At 46.1% G+C, this 17,709-nt stretch overlaps 1 protein-coding gene across 1 annotated transcript in view; it reads right to left on the bottom strand.

The window, feature by feature from the left end:
- Positions 1-282: 282 nt before the first annotated feature.
- Positions 283-17,709, bottom strand: part of SH3BGRL (SH3 domain binding glutamate rich protein like) — a 29,900-nt gene continuing 12,473 nt past the window's right edge. The window contains exons 2-4 of the mRNA XM_083883430.1: positions 8,021-8,206; positions 5,295-5,375; positions 283-2,362 (exon numbers count right to left, since the gene is read on the bottom strand). Coding sequence (XP_083739556.1) covers positions 2,330-2,362; positions 5,295-5,375; positions 8,021-8,206 — 300 coding nt within the window. The 3' untranslated portion in view covers positions 283-2,329. The remainder of the gene's footprint in view (positions 2,363-5,294; positions 5,376-8,020; positions 8,207-17,709) is intronic.

Here is a 17,709-nt window from a genome sequence, read left to right as displayed (position 1 = left end):
CCCTGGGGAATGAGTGGAAAAGCGGGATAATGAGGGAAATAACCCAACCTTGACACACTATTCTGGGTAGGTGTATCCTAAATGAAATTGCATTTAGTAATTAAATCCCATTAGCTGCAACAGGTGAGGGATCCAACTCGGCAGACTTCACCCACAGCAGCAGATCCCTGATGTTCACCTTGTATAAATCCTGAACTTTTAAAAATCAGTATTTTCATCTGAAAGTTTTACTTCTTTCAACTTCAAACTGTGAACAAAACATGCAAACAAGTCATGAAGTGAGAAAGTGTTCCAAAACAACTTTATTGGAATGATACAGGAATGGTTAACATACAGGTTAAATCCTCAATGCCTGCTTTCTACATAGGAAAAAAGAAAGAAAAGAACAAATTCAGTTCTTGCACCCATGGAAACAGAAAACCAGCACAGAGGTAACAGATTCCTGGCACTCCTAAAGTCATGCAAGAGATCTGCATCAAACAAACTCAAGTTTTACACACACAGCAAAGAGATTTTCGGTATTTTCAGTTTGTGTCGGTGCCTTGTTCCCCGGACAAAGGAACAGTTCAGCCTGGCTCACCAGAGCTGCCTCAGGAATGCTGATACTGTTTGAATGCTCCCATATGGCAAGAGGGGGACAGACCAGGGCAGTGACTTTGCTTTCTTAAACTTGGCAATTTCCTTGACCGTTGAGACAGGGATTGACCTCGTTTCAGAATGTTTTGGGTCGCTGAACTGACAGAATTTGGCAGCAAGTTTTAATTACAGCTTCTCCAAAGTAATGGCTGTAATTGACCAAACTTGCACCTGGTGTGGGTAAAGACACTTGTGTGTCAAATCCCACCTTCCTTACCACACTTCCCTTAGGATTCCATAGTTCCCAAAAACGTGAGCAGGAATTCAGGCACAGAGAAAGATTCAGCCAATATTAAGAAAGAAAACCAACCTCGTTCAGAAAGAAGAAATCACACTAAACAACAAAAATGTGGTACTGTATTTAAAACATAACCAACTTTCATCCCCTTTAAGATCCAAATTTAAGATCCAAAAAGATCTTCAATTTCACAGAACTGCAGTAATTCCTGACAAAAGCTGTTAATAAAAAAGCACAGTTGTGTGTGTGTTAATCTTTAAGGTAAGGCAGCATCCATCCATTCCTCTGCCTCTTGATGCTGTGCTGCTTTTTTAAGCACAAGCTTCCAACTGCTTCCCAGGCTCCCAAAATGATAAATCAGGAATTAAAATATGGCCAGGAATTACAGGCTCCCTCATGAGCACTGGGAGAACACACAGGTTAATATTGCACGTGGTAAATTCACCCACACAAGACACTGAAAGATTTGCAATTCCTGTAATAGCTCTATGATATGGCAATAAGAATGGAAATTAAGATTTTAAACCTTAAAAAAAAAAAGAAGCCTTGCTTAATTACAATAACTTTTGCTATTCAAACATTTATTTCCTCATTTGAAAAAATACTATATGAACCTAATGGCTACTTGAACATGCAGTGAGATGTTTAATGCTCTAAGCAGTGTGAACTGGTATTTTTGTAGAGAAATACATTAAAGGCTTTCACCCTTACACAGGTAAGGAAAGGCCATTTCTGGCTGTTTTGGCTTGTTTGCAACATCGAATCTTGCCCCAGATGTGTCGTCGCTTGTGCTTAGGCAGCTGTGAAGGACCCATGTCCATTCCCCTTTTTGTCCTAAGAGCCCACACAGATCACTGAAATGAGAAATACATGGGGTTTGTTGGGGGTTTTTCACCTGTACAGTGTGTAACAATACAAACCTTAAATATCCATTCTACAGAAGACAAACACAACTTTCCAAAGTGACTACAATGGTTAAACTACACAATACCACCTATAAATTCTGAATCTGAAACCAGGAAAGACACTGAAAATTTACTGTGTAACTCAGAAACATTTTTGAGGCAACTCAGGCACTAAATTAGTATCTGACAACGTTTTAGATGCTGTTTTCCATAGTTTAAATAGTTGGATCTTTAGGTAAAACCCATCTGCATTTTTAGTACTAAAATAGTTTCTTTAAGATTACACAAAATTGACGAATTGCCAGGACAGTTTAAACTAAATGTAACTCATTCATGTCTGATTGCTTCGGCTGCCATCAGAGCCCACTCCTGGCTCCCTACCCTGAAATTCCCATTTCCATCCTTTGTTCAATTTGTGTTACGGACAGTGAATGCTGCAAGCACCAATCAAATGTTAGAAATCACATCTACATTTCTTGAAGCAGACAGTTGGACTATTTTATAAAAAGCTGTGGAAATTCCCTTTACAAACATTTAAGGCAGTTGAAATTCATGCTTGCTGCTTGGCCAGTGCTTCAGCTTCCTGAAACAGCAAAAAAGAATTACACATTAGTAGTTCCTCAGTGTTTCCAAAGGTAAACTATAAAACAATAACCTACATTTTTCAATCTTCTTTCAGCCTTTGTAAGGTGATCACAAATGGGAACAGAATGACAACAGAAGAAATGCAGAAGGAATTTCCTTTTGGTTTCTCTGAGTGTACTTTTGACTGCAGATTAATTTAATTACCTGCTAGCAGTACCATGACCTACAAGGAGATGAATGAGAGATGAATTCCCAGTGCCCCCAGTGCAGCACCTCAGCGGGGGCAGCCTGGTTTATTTGAAAGGACAAAGTTCAACATCTGCCAAGGCGTGTTGGAGCCATTTGCTTTTGTGACTGCATCAAAATACTCAAGATAACAAATTCAATATTGTTGTTACCATGAGCCAGCATTGCTAAATAAACAAAACACATAAGGAAAAAGGACTAAGATGGGAACTTCCAAGAAGTCTGTATGATTTTTTTTTTTAGGAGAAGACACAGTGGGTGACCCCAGCCTGCAGAGCAGGAAGTCCCACGCATATCCTCCTGTATCTTGGTCATGGAGGCTCACTCTGGTTTTCCTGGCTAAGTGCCCTCATCCTGCCTTTGAACTCAGGGCGTGGGAAGAGCCTGGCTGGGAGCTGCCATGCTCCTGGCCCGTGCTCTGCTCTGGTGGCCTGTCACGGGTCAGAGAGCGGGGCCGGGATGTCACCGGGGCTGGGATGTCACCGTGCACCCGCAGGCCTTGCACGAGGATATCCCGGCCAACCGCCGCACAAAGGGCAGGTGAGCAATGAAAGGAAGGTCACAAAGAGCTACAAAGCCTGGAAAAAAGCAGCCTGTTTGATATTCCCTAAAAGACAAGTGATCCTTTGAATGGTAAGAAAGAAGAGAAGGTTCCCTTGGCTTTGTAACAACTCCCTTAACCAGTCCAGGGCACTGCAGTGGTGACACCTCACTGATTTTTTGGGTTTTTTTCAAGACAAAGTACTTCTCTTCAGAACAGGCAGTAGAAAGCTGGAGAGGATTCCTGGTATTTCCCTCATGCCCAGGAAGGTTGGCACAAGTAACCTGCTAACCTATTTTTCTTGGAGGTTAAACTCCATTTCCTTGGGTGTAGGCCTGCAAGTTACCTGGGAGAGGCTCAGCTCTCCAGGCTTGACACTCCCTCTTTCATACTTTTCCTTATTTCTCCCTCAAGGCCCCTCACTGAGCATCCTCTCAGTCCTTAAATCCTTAATAAAGAAATAATTAAACATAGCTTTTAACTCACAAAATCCTTTCCCTTTAAAATCCACCCATATTGCTTGAAGTAGAGCATTTATGGATAAACTGAAGGCCAGTCTTTCTCAGAGGTTGTAGATCCAAAGGACAAACCAAACCTCTAGGGCTCAGAAAATAGTTACTTGAATTTACCATGCTCACTTCTGAGCCAGTCCTGCTTAGCATTAATATCAAACCTTTGTGTTCAGAGTCAAATAACTTCCCAAATCTCTCCTGATGGCATTGAATGGAGATTTCCTGCCAAGGCTGCTCTCAGCCTCCTGCCATTTTCTGCATCTGCCATGTCATTCCCTACAGCATTATATGCAAGCTGCACACAGCTAAGGTGGAATGGAAACATCAATTTCAGCACCTACAAATATGTGTACCCTCCTCAGCAGCCCGCACCCAACTTGACTGAACATCCTAATTGTGGGAGGAATTCCCAAAGTGAGCCCCAGAGCAGGATGCAGGGTCACTTCTGCAAAGGTTATTTACCCTCATCAGCCCAACACAACATCGAAATTCAGCAGAGTACAGCTGTGTTCTATCCCTCCTGTTTAAAATTCACCTTTTCCTCACGTGAGGATAGAATTGGAGCATCCCTTAGGACAGAAGCAGAGCTCCTAACAGCCATGCTGGCTCCTGCAAGCCGGCAGGTCTGGGAACCAGCGACATTCCCAACATTACTGAGACAGGTGACCTGATTTGTTATGGCAGCAGCTGCTCCCTGGTACCACTGCACTTCTCAGGGGAAAAGCACGAGCTTCCCTGCATCCCAGTGTCAGGACTGCTTCCTGGTTCCTTGGCTCCATCCTGCACAGACTGCTGAGCAGTGCAATGCAGATGTTCCAAGGAACTTCACCAGGACTGTGGTGCTGTGTGCAGCTGGTCTGATGCCAGCAGGCTCTGCTATGTGCAGCTCTGCACGAGGCAGTTCCTCCTCACCACACCATCCCAGTGGAGATAAATCTGTTGTAAATCTGGCTCCCAAAACTGCTTCAGTCTGCCCCACAACCTTCAGTGCTCACTGCTCATGGGCCACCATCCATCTTTAAAATTAGGTCTCTTAGTGATGTGTACAGCACGACCTTCGACTTGTACACGCGTAAAGCTGAAAGGGAGCGGCGTGTTTATCCATTGGAACAGGAAAGCTGGAAGTGACCTGGAGGATCCTGCTGCAGTCAAGTGAAATGTATAAAGCAGGCTTGTCTTATCCTATCAAAATCAAAAGGAGAATTCCAGCCCATTGCATCCGCAAAGCAGCAGCCCAGTTCATAATTGGCAAAGGAAAATAAGGTTTGGATAACAAGCCAGAGGAAAAAATTATTCTGAAGCAAGACCATGTTATTTCAGAAAGAGTGGCTTTGGTTTCAAGAGATTTTTCAGTAGAAAAATCTCATCAAAATTTCACATGAATTAATTTTTTTTACTGAATTGAAAACATTCTTCAATTTTGGGATAATTTTTTTAATCTAGGTTTCTTATGCATTCTTCAGTGCAAATATTAACTATTCTTTTGAAACTGAAGCCTGAGAACCTCTGGAGACTGAGTATCTCCCAGGGAGATTGATGGGGACAATGACAGCACATATTTCAGATCCTATTCTGAGCAGAGGAGGAGGAGGTGAAAGCCACAGGCTCAGTGTGAGGAGGTGCCCACCTACCTTTGACCCAGGAGGTGCAGTCAGGCCCAGGAACGCGTACACGGCGTTGTTCTCCCGCGCCTCAAAGAAAGCATCGTAGTCCTTCACCGTGGCAGGAGGGAGAGGGAATAAAGGACAGAGGTGTGAATTGTCAGAAATCATCTCAACTCAGTTTGGGGTGTCACCCAACCCACACCAAACAAACTGCCTCCTGTGTCCAAATGCAGAATCCAGCACCAGCTCAGATACATGGCATTAGCACTAAGAGCACACAGACTGGTCTGGCTGGAAAGGGACAAGCTGGGAATTCGTTCTGTGTCCCAAGGAGATGTTGATCTGAGGTGCTCTAGCCTCTCCCAAAGGGACAGACTCTACACAAGGCAGAGGTTGTTACTGATCTGGTGTGGACGTTCCCCCTGAAGAAGCAGCAGACCCTGGACCTTGTCATCAGAAACCCTGATGTTCCCAGATGTGATTGCTGATTCCTGAATCAGCAGGGCAACTGCTGATTGCAACTGTGCAACTGTGGACTCCAGCTCTTAAATCTGTCAGAAGTTCAACTGGAACTCTTATACTGAGAGTGCACCTTTCCCATCACATTTTCCATTAAGGATTAGTTTGTGCAAGTGAAGGCAATGGGGTGGCACTGTTCACTCACAGTGCACTACAAATGCCCTAAACACACACAGCCACTTCCCAGGAAAATTAAGGTAATAAATAAATAAATAAGAAGAAATACCAGTTGCCAACTAAACCCCAACTAAAGGATACCAGAAGTTTTGTGCAAGCTCACTATTGTCCAAGTTACCACACGATTCCCTCACTCTGACTTCTGAACTCAGCAGGGATCAGTCCAGTGACTTTCCTGCTCTCCATTTTTAACTGGTGCACATTACCAGCCTTCTCCAGCTTTCCTGGGCCATGTTTGCATGCGGAGTCCTGGCTGGGAAGCCCAAGGCAGGCAGCAGCTCAGTCTCAGGCTGGGGTCAGGGAGAGCTGTTTTAGGGCACGCTGCCCTGGATTCCTGACTGTCTGGGAGGCAAAAGCCTAAGAACAGCAGCTGAGGGTGGCAGCTCTAAGGAGAGGCTGCTGCAGCTACAACAGAGAAAGGTACAGGGACCAGAAGATTCCAGCTGCCTGGACTTCAGGGATATCAAATTATTGCTCCATTTGCACATGCAGCATTCATATGCAGGTTTGATAAAAATGTGTGTTATTATAGTAAATCCTCCCTGAAGCCCTTCTGTTGACAGGAATGGGGCTGATTGATAACAAAGGGATTGTTTATCTTGCTGGTGCACAGTCCACGAGCCTGCTCTGCAGCATCTCCCAGGGCAGGAATTCCTGGGCCTGAGGAGCAGGGCTTATGCCAGCCCACACAGCATCTCCAGCCCCAGCCTCTCTGCTGTGCAGGGGCCAGGAAGGCCAATTTGCTCTTTGCTTTGCCAGTTATGCTGCATCAGATGGAACAAAGAGGGAACTTCATGCTTGAGAGGCATCAGATAAACATAGAAAGAGGTTCAAATTCTGGGCACAGAATTAACTTTTACTTTCCTGAAAGCTGAACTGTAGCAACTTGAATCCAGCAAGACAAACTGACCGAATTTCAAAAGTTTAACGTGACATCAAACCAAAATTTTGGGTATGAAATAAACCCATAGCAAGAACCTTGTAGCCAGCCCCTTCTCAGATAACTACTGATCCTTATGTTTGTCACTCCAAACCAACCTTTTTCCATGCCACAACCTGTCAGTAAAATTTTGAGAGCCAAGTGGCACAACAGCTCACTGTGGATATTATTTCAAGTTCTGTTTATATTACAAGCAAGAAAAAATTCTTGGCACATTGAGAATAGTTTCTTTCAGTAGACAGAGATTTGTCTCACAAAGATCCAGTACTGGTGGGTCTTGACTTACAGACTGTGCAGGTCAGAACCAGACTCAAAAGGACCAGAGGAATGCACACTGTGAGCTCTGTTCAGAAGATACTAAATTTTAAAAATAAAACTAACAGTTAATCTAATAATCATTCAAGCATGGCCTGCTGGGTACAAGTACTGCAGGGCAACTTACTTTTGATCAAGCATTAAAATAATTACAGTAGGATTTGTGTTTGCAACACAAGTTTTAATCTGTCCAAGGCCCTGGAGTAAGTGAAGCATGGCAGCCTTCCTTATGCAAGAAGCACACAGAGCTGATCCAAGAAGGATCAGAAAACTGCTTTATGATCATGGCAGGCATCAATTCATATCATCTGGGATTCACACCTGCTGGCAAACCCCACAGGGGCAGAACATATCTCTGAACTTGCTACAGAACATAAGGCTGGTGTAAAAGGGACAGATTTCTGTGAGGTGTTAGTTACAATCATAGGGAAAATGAGAATTAAAAAAAAAAACTGGGAATTTTCAGAGCTGTAAGATGACAGGAAAAGAAAATTATACATGTACTGCAAGGTAGGATCCAAATCCAGACGTCTACATTTTAATCTCTCCTCTGGTGTGACTAGAATATTCAATTGCTACAGAAGCCCAAAATGGGGGAAAATGTCAAACACCTCCTACAGCCTTCCCAGTCTGGGCAACTGCAGCTGGGCAAGCCCTGCCTTGCTGCTCACCACAGGGAAGCACAGGAAGAGGCAGTAAGGAAGAGAAGTGGGATGAGCACAGGAGAGCTGGAGGTGAGGAGATGAGCACAGGAGAGCTGGAGGGGAGGGGATGGGCACAGCAGAGCTGCAGCAGCCCTTACCCCGAGGTAGCGGCTGTCGTTGAAGAGCCGGGGGGGCAGGGGGTTCCCGCTCGCCGGCCGACTGTCCTCAGGAACGTTCTCCCGCATCCATTTCCGGTTCTCCTCGTTAGCTGCGATGTCCTTCTCCTCAAATTCAATTTTGTTGGCTTCCAAGAAGCCTAAGACATCTTGCTGCTGCTTTTTAATCTGTTACAAAGGAGGGAGGGAGAGAGGGAGATAAGGCAAATGAAATCAGTGAAATATTTTTTTGATGCCGCTCTGGGATTCGATGCAGAAACTGGGGGGTGCAAACCAGGTTGAAAGTGGGAGGGTAAGAAAATTCTTAGAATCAAAAAGTATCTTCTGAAGAGTCGGAGCTGAGTCTTGACTTGGGTGCTACAAAACCAAACAGGCGCTGTCCCTACACAAATGTGAGTGTTGTGTACCTTAAAGGTACCCACCCAAAAGCAGAGGTGTGAGCAGGGCCTTGTGCTGGCCGGATTTCACAGTTAACTCAGGGGAACGTTGTTTTGTCAGATGCAGTGGAGTTTGCTGGAGGCACAATTGAGGCACAAACTGCTTCCTTGTGCCCTTGGAAGCACAGGCTGAACCCCTCATTCCTTCTCAAAGTCCAGACTTTTGTCCACCTTGGTGACAAAACAGACCTCACTAAGCATTTTTGGTTCACTCTTCTCTGCACACAAACCCCTCTCCTGCTGTGTCCTGGGTGTCAGCAGGGCATGTGCAGTCTCTGGAGGGCTGTGACCCCACATCCCCATCCTAACTTGTGTCAGGGAAGCTGGGTGAGGTCCCACACCTGATGCCACCTGTCCCTGTGCACTCACACCGCATCCATGGGAAAAGCAGGATCTGTGCAGCAAGCACGATGCTGGCTCTGCACCGGGAAGGTTTTTGTTACTGTCATTATGAATTACTGACTTTGTGACACAGATGTTCTGCTTATGCTCTGCTCTCCCTCTCTGCATGACTTCACCACCACCACAAAGATTATAACTATGCACATCCTAGCAAACAATAAAAAAAATGGAGTTTAATGGGAAATTTATTTTCTTCAAATTACCCCCTTCACTGCAAAGCCAGTCCACAAGGGCTGGCTTTACCATAAGGAGCTGGGTTCTGCAGGAGCAGCATTTCACACAGATGTTGCTGGTGCTAACTCAGGTCAGCCGCAGCTGCCGCAGCAGCCGCTCCATATACGGCCACAGGCAAACCCGGAGCTGCCGGGGTCAGAGACGGCCAGCCCGGAGCCAAATATGGAGCCCGTGCCCCGGCCCGCACGGCCCCGCACCCACGGGCACCCACGGGCACCCAGCCCGGCCAGCCCCGCACCCACGGGCACCCACAGCCGGGCCCCGGGCCGGGAGCACCAGGAGCAGCACTGAGTACGAGGAGAGCGCTGCCCTGAGTGATGTGGGCTGGGGAACAGAGCCCGGCAAATCCGAAAGGGAATCTTCAAGCATTCCCTGACTCGGTCTGGAGCTGCTCTACCCATGGCAGGTTCAAGGAGAGCTCGGGAGGGGCACAACCAGCTCAGAGCAGCACTAAAGGACCGATCCTGCTCTCCCGACAGAGGGGAATGTGCTCCCAGCTCCAGCAGGGAAGCTGCCTGCTGAAAAGCCAATGTAAATCCTCCGACCACGTCAGCACGGGAGCCGCTGGACTCGCTGTGTGAGCACCCTGAAACACAAGGATATTGCTGATTTTCATTATGGCTAAAAATAAGTCAAACTGGAGGAGTTAATAGCGCCCCGAGGAAGTAATTCGTGTAGAGGCTGTATAAAGGCGTTCTCAGCAGACTCAAAGCTCTGGGTAAGAGGTTTCCTTGCCTGCCTCCAACAGCAGCAGGAGAAGCAGGGGAAGCTTTTCTCTGCTGAAAAAAAGGGAGTGCTTCCTTCATTAACTGTTCTGTAGCCTAAAATAAGGGAAAGGTCTTTGGAATTGTAAACTCTTCTGTCTGTATGACCTGGTTTTATATTAAAAAAGTATAACTTTTTTCCCTGAAACAGTTACATTTTCAATTAACCATTTCCTACAATTTCTAAATTTCAGATCCAAATAGTTTTTATTACTCTCAGGTCCTTAGCTTGCCCAAAATTGCTCAGTGAGAACACACTTTGAGATGCCCCAAAATTATTAAGGAATTAGAGAAAATCAAGCTTTTACCCACCCTACCATTAACCTGTATACTCTTCCATGTAAAACAAGAGCTCTGAGTTGGACAGGAATCAGCATTCTGATCCCCTGAGAAGTCACTTTATTTTTTTGTTTAATCATTCTGACAAATGGATTGTCTTAGCCACACACACATCCTCACACTCTCCCAGCATCTCACAGTGGGAGTTTCTGGGCTGTTTTCTCAGCTCCAGGAGGTACAACCACATCCCAAACTGACGACTGTGGCTCCAAAGGGTGATCACAGCCCTCTCTGCTTGTTTTTGAAGAGCTGGTAAAGCTGGAAATGTATTTTTTTCTCTCCTATAAAAGGCACCATTGTAAGGCAAGCTTGAAGTGTGGTCTGTGTTGCTTTCAGGCCATCTGTAGTCAAGGGAGGTAATTCTCTAGAGAACTCTACAGAAAAGCAAGGATGGTGTTGATGCATGAGGAATATTAGCCAGGAACCCTCGTTTTCTGGCCAGACAAGAAAAAGGTGGAAGATTAAGCAGCACTGTTTTCTCCCAGCTCCTCAGACAAGTCCTCCAGTCACAGTGACGAGCACTTACGCAAGAGCAGTAAATGCTCCAGAGAAACAAGGCACCAACTGCTGGGCAGCAGGGACACCGAGCTGCCAGATCCTGTTATTTTATGGGATTTTATTTAGAAAACTTCCATTAATTTTAGGCAGTGGAACAGCGCTGGGAGGGAAGGGCCAAAAATAGAGCAAGAGACGTCTGCTGCTGCTTCAGGGTGTTTTGTCTTACTTGAAAGGGCACACGTTCTCCTTGGGACAGAGGCTGGAAGATGGTTCCTGCTGCCCATGTTTGGGAAGGAGCGAGGAGCCGTTCTCCAGGATGCGCCTGTCAACAGGCAGCACTGGCTTCCCAGAAAACCTCTCCCAGCTGCCTGGGCAGGCATGGACAGCGGCCAGCGCCTTCCCAGACCCCACACCTCAGCCTGTATAAACAACTGTCCTGTCTGAAGCCATTCTGGCCCGTGAAAGACAGCTCACTGCAGTTGGCAAACATGAAAATCCGTGTTTATTCCGAGTGCTCCTGACACATTGTGCAGGGCTGAGAGCAGCAGCGGAGAGCCAGGAATGTGCCTGGAGTCAGCGCAGGAGCTGGGGAGCCCAGCAGGGCCCTGAGGCTTGAGATCAGCACTGCTGGGGCAGCAGGATTTATGGAGACACAACAGCTTGAGAGTAGGGAAATGGAAGATAAGGATGGACAAACAGCAGCAAGAAAGGGATGAGGCTGGGGGCAGGAGTGGAGGGAATATTAAAATGGCTGGATAGAGATCAGAGGAAAATCCCGGTGGGATGGAGAGAGAAGGGTGGGAGCAGGTGAAGTCAGTGGTACTGGGAGGAAGGGCTGCATCCTCTGGAGCTCCCCGCTGCCCTGCCTGGGAACAAGGATGCCCTCAGAACAGCCCGTCTGGCTCACAAGTGTCTTCACCCCAACCCCAGAAACAGAAACACAACTCGGTTTCTCGGCCTCAACACACACTTGGGAGAAAAACTAAGGTGAGTGGAGATACTTTACTTCTTGCTGATGTTCCCAAGATAATACTGAAAGGAACATTTAATGAAATAAATCTATTTTCTCTTTGTTTTGGCTTTCAGGGCCTGGTCCCAAGACAGACACAGCTTTATGCCAAGTTATCAGTGGTTAAGCAAAGTCTCACCACACACTGTGATCCTGTGCTACAAAATCCACTGGGTATCAAGATTCCCTTCTTTTCTAGTTACAAGCCAATCATGAAACATTAAGCTTTCAACAGAGCATGGACAGAAAATAACATTATAGAAGTGAGTGTAGAATTGTGAACAAGTATTGGCCCTCACTTGAGTACACATCAGAAATTCAATTTATTGTTCTTAGATCTAACTCCCATCAGTGATGTAACACAAGAGAAACCACACCAAAGTTGCCCAGAGTACAAGCAGGTGATGAAATCAATCCATCGAAAATAAAATTTTAACCTCAAAGTAGGAATAAACTTTCCAGAAAATGCTGCAACATTTTAGATTCTCTTCCAAATCTTTGGTCATTGAAAAAAAAAAAAAAAAACACTGAACAAAAAGAACTCAGCTAGAAGATAATAAACAGAAAGGAGGGAGGGATGATGCTGCAGGACCTTGGTTCAGCAAGCAGGCATTATTCCAGCCTCAGCTCCTGCCAGGATTGTGCTGGCTGTTCAAGAGCCAACTTCTCCCAGCACCACCCCACTGCAGGGAAACACTAATTTTAAACACTTTTTGGAACTGAACTTCACATAAGGGTCTGTCTCATTTGCTGTACACAGGCACACACACACAGCAGAGTTCAGTCCACACTGCCGGCCAAGAAAGGGTTTGGGTTGGTTTTTTTCAGTCTTGTTATTTTTTCAGTATATAAATAAATCCCCGGTTGGACAATAGACATGTTTTGGAAATCTATTTATGGACCACTGGAACTCAAATTAAGTTTACAGACTGAGTGCTGCTGTTTTGATCCAACAAGAAACTTGCTGACTGAGGCTCTGCCATCCTGGCCCCTGGCATGGGGCTCCTCCACCACTTCTGTGGCTCCTGTGTCCCAACCTCCACACAGGGGAAAAACATAGATTTTATTAATTTCTTTCTCAATGATGGGATTAAATGGCTCATGCTTTATTGTGAGGATTTAAAAGAATTACAAAGAGATTTCTTATGAAGTCATTGGTTGTATCATTGGTTATTTAGCATCAGGACAAAAAGAATGGCCTCAAGTTGCACCAGGGAGGGTTTATGTCAGAAATTAGGAAAACGTTTTTCATGGAGATGGTTATGAAGCATTAGAACAGGCTGCCCAGAGAAGTGGTGGAGGCATCATTCCCTGGAAGCGTGCAAAAAATGTGTGGATGTGGCACTTGAGGACATGATTTAGTGATGGACATGGGGCAGGGTTGATGGTTGGACTCGGTGATCTCAAAGGTCTGTTCAACCATAACAATTCCATGATTCTGTGATTCTCTCCAGCTCCTGCTGCAGGTGTGTCCTGAGCTGCCTCTCCCATCCTCACAGCTGGGATCCAGCACCAGGACAACAGAGGAGCAACACCTTAGAGCAGATCTTACACATTTGAAACCAATCCAGTTTCAAGACAACACCGCATTTAAAAGGGGATTTTTATTCCATTTCCAGTTCCAGCCTTCTGGGTTCCAGATAAGCAAAAGCAACCACAGCTTTAAAGCAGTTGTACTGTATGCCAGTGATGGTTTTAAAGATGGTTTTAAAGACACTGCTTCATCCTTAGTGGGAGAAAATCTTTAAATCCCAGAAGCAGCTGCTTTGTGCAGGAAGGTGAAGTCCAAACTCCAGGTGATGCTACTGGCTGTGGCCAGACTTGGAGCCATCAGTTCTCCAGAAGCTTCAGAGTCTCCTGGAGATGGATAAGCTGAAATTAGGCAGTGAATGCCAAAAGTGCAGTGCAAGAAATGCTCAGCAAACTCCACTGCCAGCCCGCAGCAGCAAGGTGGAAACCCCCAGGAAGTGATTTTTCTGTGAGGAATGGGCAGCATGAGGAATGCCAAGTGCTGCCAAGATAAATTGATTTGTCACAGGGTGTCCTGCAGACTGAGCTGTGGGCACACTGCCGCAACCCACTGCCGCTTTTTGGAATTAGAGTAAAAATACTGGGGGTTTTATCTGTCTCACCTAATTTCTCAAATGACTTTGCCTTCTTCATAATGCAGAAGCTCATCCTTGCAAATGAGCTGCAAAATGCTTAGAATTTCTCCTCCCACTACAGCCTAATTTGTGGGAGTTAAACAGCCCAGCAGCTCAGCCACGGATTTAAATGTCACAGATTCCTGACAGCCCCCTAAGCTCATTCTCCACCCCAGCACACGGCAGCAGGGCTCCCTTCCGAGCAGCCTCAGTCCTGCCCTCACCACAGTTTTCCTTGCTTTTATTCTAATATTCCAGAAACTATTTTTTTGTCTAGAGTGGTTTTTGTTGGATCTATTTGCATGAATAAGCTAATTTTCCCCCTCTATATTAGATCAAAAATCTGATGTGCAAGTTGTGGTGGTGCCACTGTAAATGTGGTCAGAGGGTGGGAAACCTGCAGGCAACAACTCCAGCAATGACCTGGCTTACAGCTTTGCCAGGTGTCTCCCAGCAATTCCTGTCTCACTCTTATTTCTCCCTGCCTGGTAGAACATCTGCTTATTTTTAGGTCTGGGTAATTATCATCACAGAACTCAAGGCACTCCTTTGTTCTGGTTATTTTAAGCAGAGCATTACATGAATGGTGCCATCGTTGTCTCTCCCGGTGGATTCTGGTCCAGAGGGAATGAGATCGAGGACAAACACAGCAAAACCACCATGAACTTATGGGACCTAAATCAAACACAGGAGGCTGGAAAAGTTCACGCTGGACTTGTGCTGCTCTTTTTTTTTTTTCATATTCCAGCAATTTGGCAGTGTCCAGATGGACTCCATGTGTCCTCCATATGACTCTTTCCCTGAAGGGCCGTTTGGGAAAGCCCATGGCAATATCCACATGAATCCTGCAGAACAGTGCTGGTTTGATGTGGTCAGACCCTGACAGCCTAAAAGTGGTTTATTTGGGAATGGTTTTTACCACCAGGCACCCACCGACCCTGGGCTGTGCCAGCACCACCAGCCCAAGACCTGGGGCAGGAGGGAACAGGCTCCAGCTCCCTCTGAGAGCAACAACCACAATCCTGCTGCTCTTGTGAGGGTTTGCAAAACACCTTTTTAAAGCAAGAAAAGGTAAAAGGATGCAAAGGGACCACCACTCACGAGCAAGGCTGGGGGAAAATCCAGGCTACCAAAGGGGTTTTGCAATTTAACCTGGAGGTTACATCACGTCTGGCAGCACACATGGGCTGTCTGCAACAGGGCTTTAGCCGGGCATAAGGTGCCACCCCACAGACCAGATTTTGGAACACAAGCCAAAAATATAGCTGGAACAAAGGACAAAGTCTGCACTTCCCAAAACAAGACCGCAACTTGCTCCAGAAACCATAGAAAGTTACATAAATGAAAAAGCTGATTCAGGAGAACAAAAATAAAAGCTTCTCTCATGGATTATAATGCCATTGTAACTGCATTCATTCAATAACCCAAGGCCTAAAAACTTGTTAAATCCCACACCAACAACACCCAAGTCCAAAGATCCTTGTGCACGCAACAAGAAGTTTTTTCCTACCAGGAGAACCAAACAGGAAAGTTAGTGTCACCTCCACCCACGTACTAAAGTCTTGGGTAATCAGGATTCTCAAGGGAGCCAAGGGAGCTTAGAGACCCAACTCCCACTCACTTTTATTTACTCTGCAAAGAGAATAAAATCCCAGGGGGATTTGGCATTTAGTTCCCTTGGGCTGCTTTGGGAAGCTCAGCCAGCAACACCGGCCTGGCCCCTCTGGTTGGCAGAGCTCAGCACAGCTGAGCAGGTCCCTAAGTGCCACACTGCCAGCTTGTTGCTGGAGTTCAAGGAATTAGTTAAGAAAAAATAAGAAACCTTTTCTCTGTTGCTGCAGCAAGGAGGATTTGAGTTCAGTGTTCCAGCAAAGCTTTTCAGTGTCACTAATTTGCTGTCTGACATGCAGTACAGCCAATTCCACCACACCTGGGCTACAGTCAAACTCTAACACGATACCAAAAGGCCACAAGTAGGTCAGAACTGTCTTGCTGCAACATCTAGTGTCTGTTTAGCTACTTTCCTCCTGCAGTGGCCAAAAGCAGATTCCTCTACCCATTTGTCAAGCAGGAGAACAAGTAACATTTCCTTATTTTTATCTCCCCAGCTTCTGGCACACAGCAGCAGCAGCAGCACTGCCTAACGAAGCCCTGATGAGTTTTTAATGTGTTTTAGGTTTACTCTCCATGAAGGCACCTTAAGGATCAACATTATTATCACAGCTTAAGGCAAATTCTGCTCTGAACAAATGATACCCAAGCACTGGGAAAGTGTGTGGGGCTGAATCCATTCATCCTTTAGCACCTGCCTGTCAAAGACTATTGTGGTGTTACCAGGATTCTGACAGAGAACATCTTATCATGTTTAAAAGTACCATTTAATAAACTTCACGTTTTGTTCCAGTACATGGAAGTGGTTCTGTCAGCTGAAACCCCACCTCTTTTCCTACTGAAGCACCAAATTCAGAAGTAAATCTTTCTCTGTTTGTGTCTGTGAGGAAAAGGTGGTGGAGCACGGAAAGGACTCTGCAGAGAATGGTCACAGACAGCCCCAAGGCTGCCAGACCTCCAGGAGTATTTGGGCAACAGGCATAGGAAGGGATTGCTGGGGTGTCTGTGCAGGGCCAGGAGTTGGGACTTGATCCTTGTGGGTCCCTTCCAACTCAGGATATTCCATGATTCCCTGAAAAGAAGGGTGACACAGTGCATTCTCCTTCAACTTTCCTCCTTCCTGGCTGCTCCCCAACACATTTTCAGTTGCTCATTCAGCATTTCCTGGCCTGTCCAGGCTCCTGACTGCCCTGGAAGCATCCAGTTGTTTTGTCCAGGAGCCCAGCTCAGTCTCAGGCCTACCAGAGATGCAGAAACTCCTGGGAGCATTCTGGGGGGCTGTGCAGATAGATGCCCTCTCCTTTAGTCAGGACATCTGTGTCCTCACCACAGCCAGAAATGACACATCCCTCTACTCTCTGCTTAGATGCTTCTGTTCATTCTGTAAAAGGCTTACAAGAGTCTCTGCTGCCAAGTCAGTCATTCACAAGTCAAGATATGCTAAAGCTCTTCCCCTGGCCGGCTCAAAGACTGCCTCCCCAAACACAGACTCTGCCTGCATCCGGAGACTGACTTTCTGTTTCTCTGGGATTTTTCCTTCCTTTTTTCCTTTTTTTAAAGTTCTGTGAAAAGTGACAGCAATGCCCAATGGGATTATTTGCCTGGATTTCAAAAACCAAACAAACCCCACACAGCCAAAACTTCCATTTTCAGGAATTTTAATGCAAGATTTTAACATTTAAAATCTCATTCCATCATCAGCCAAAAAAAAGATCCATTTGCTCATGGGATGACAGTGAGCCTTTCCACACTGTACTTCCATGCACATGGAACACAAGATCCCCAGCAGCTGGGCAAAGGAGAAGTTAAAACCCAAAAGCTCCAGGAAGTTCTGGCAGCACTGGAGCTGGTACTAGCAGAGGCACCAAACCTCCCCTGCCTAATTTTTGTAGACAACCCAAGAGCCTGTACACAGAAGAAAACCGTGAATACAACTGAAGCTTCCAAGTGCTGAATGCCAGGAGTGTCCCAGATCTGGAGAGGTGTCAGAATGACACTTGTCCCCTGTCAGAAGGAAGGTCTGACCAGAGACATGGACGGTGCCTGACTCCTCTTCACTCTGCTCACGCTGGGCTCCAGGCCCAGGGACAGCAGCAGAGTCTCCTCTCCCTTCATGTGATCCCTGCAAACAGCCCCACCCCACCAGGAGCTGTGTTTGATTAGGGATGAACTTTGCACGGGAAGCAGCCTGAGGCTCTGGGGAGTCTCTGGGCACTGCCCGGCAGCAGCTCCA

The sequence above is a fragment of the Zosterops lateralis genome, assembly GCF_965231275.1.
Source record: "Zosterops lateralis genome assembly, chromosome: Z".
Lineage (NCBI taxonomy): Eukaryota > Metazoa > Chordata > Aves > Passeriformes > Zosteropidae > Zosterops > Zosterops lateralis.
Note: the sequence above shows the minus strand (reverse complement) of the source record. Positions and strands in the feature narration are given on the sequence as shown.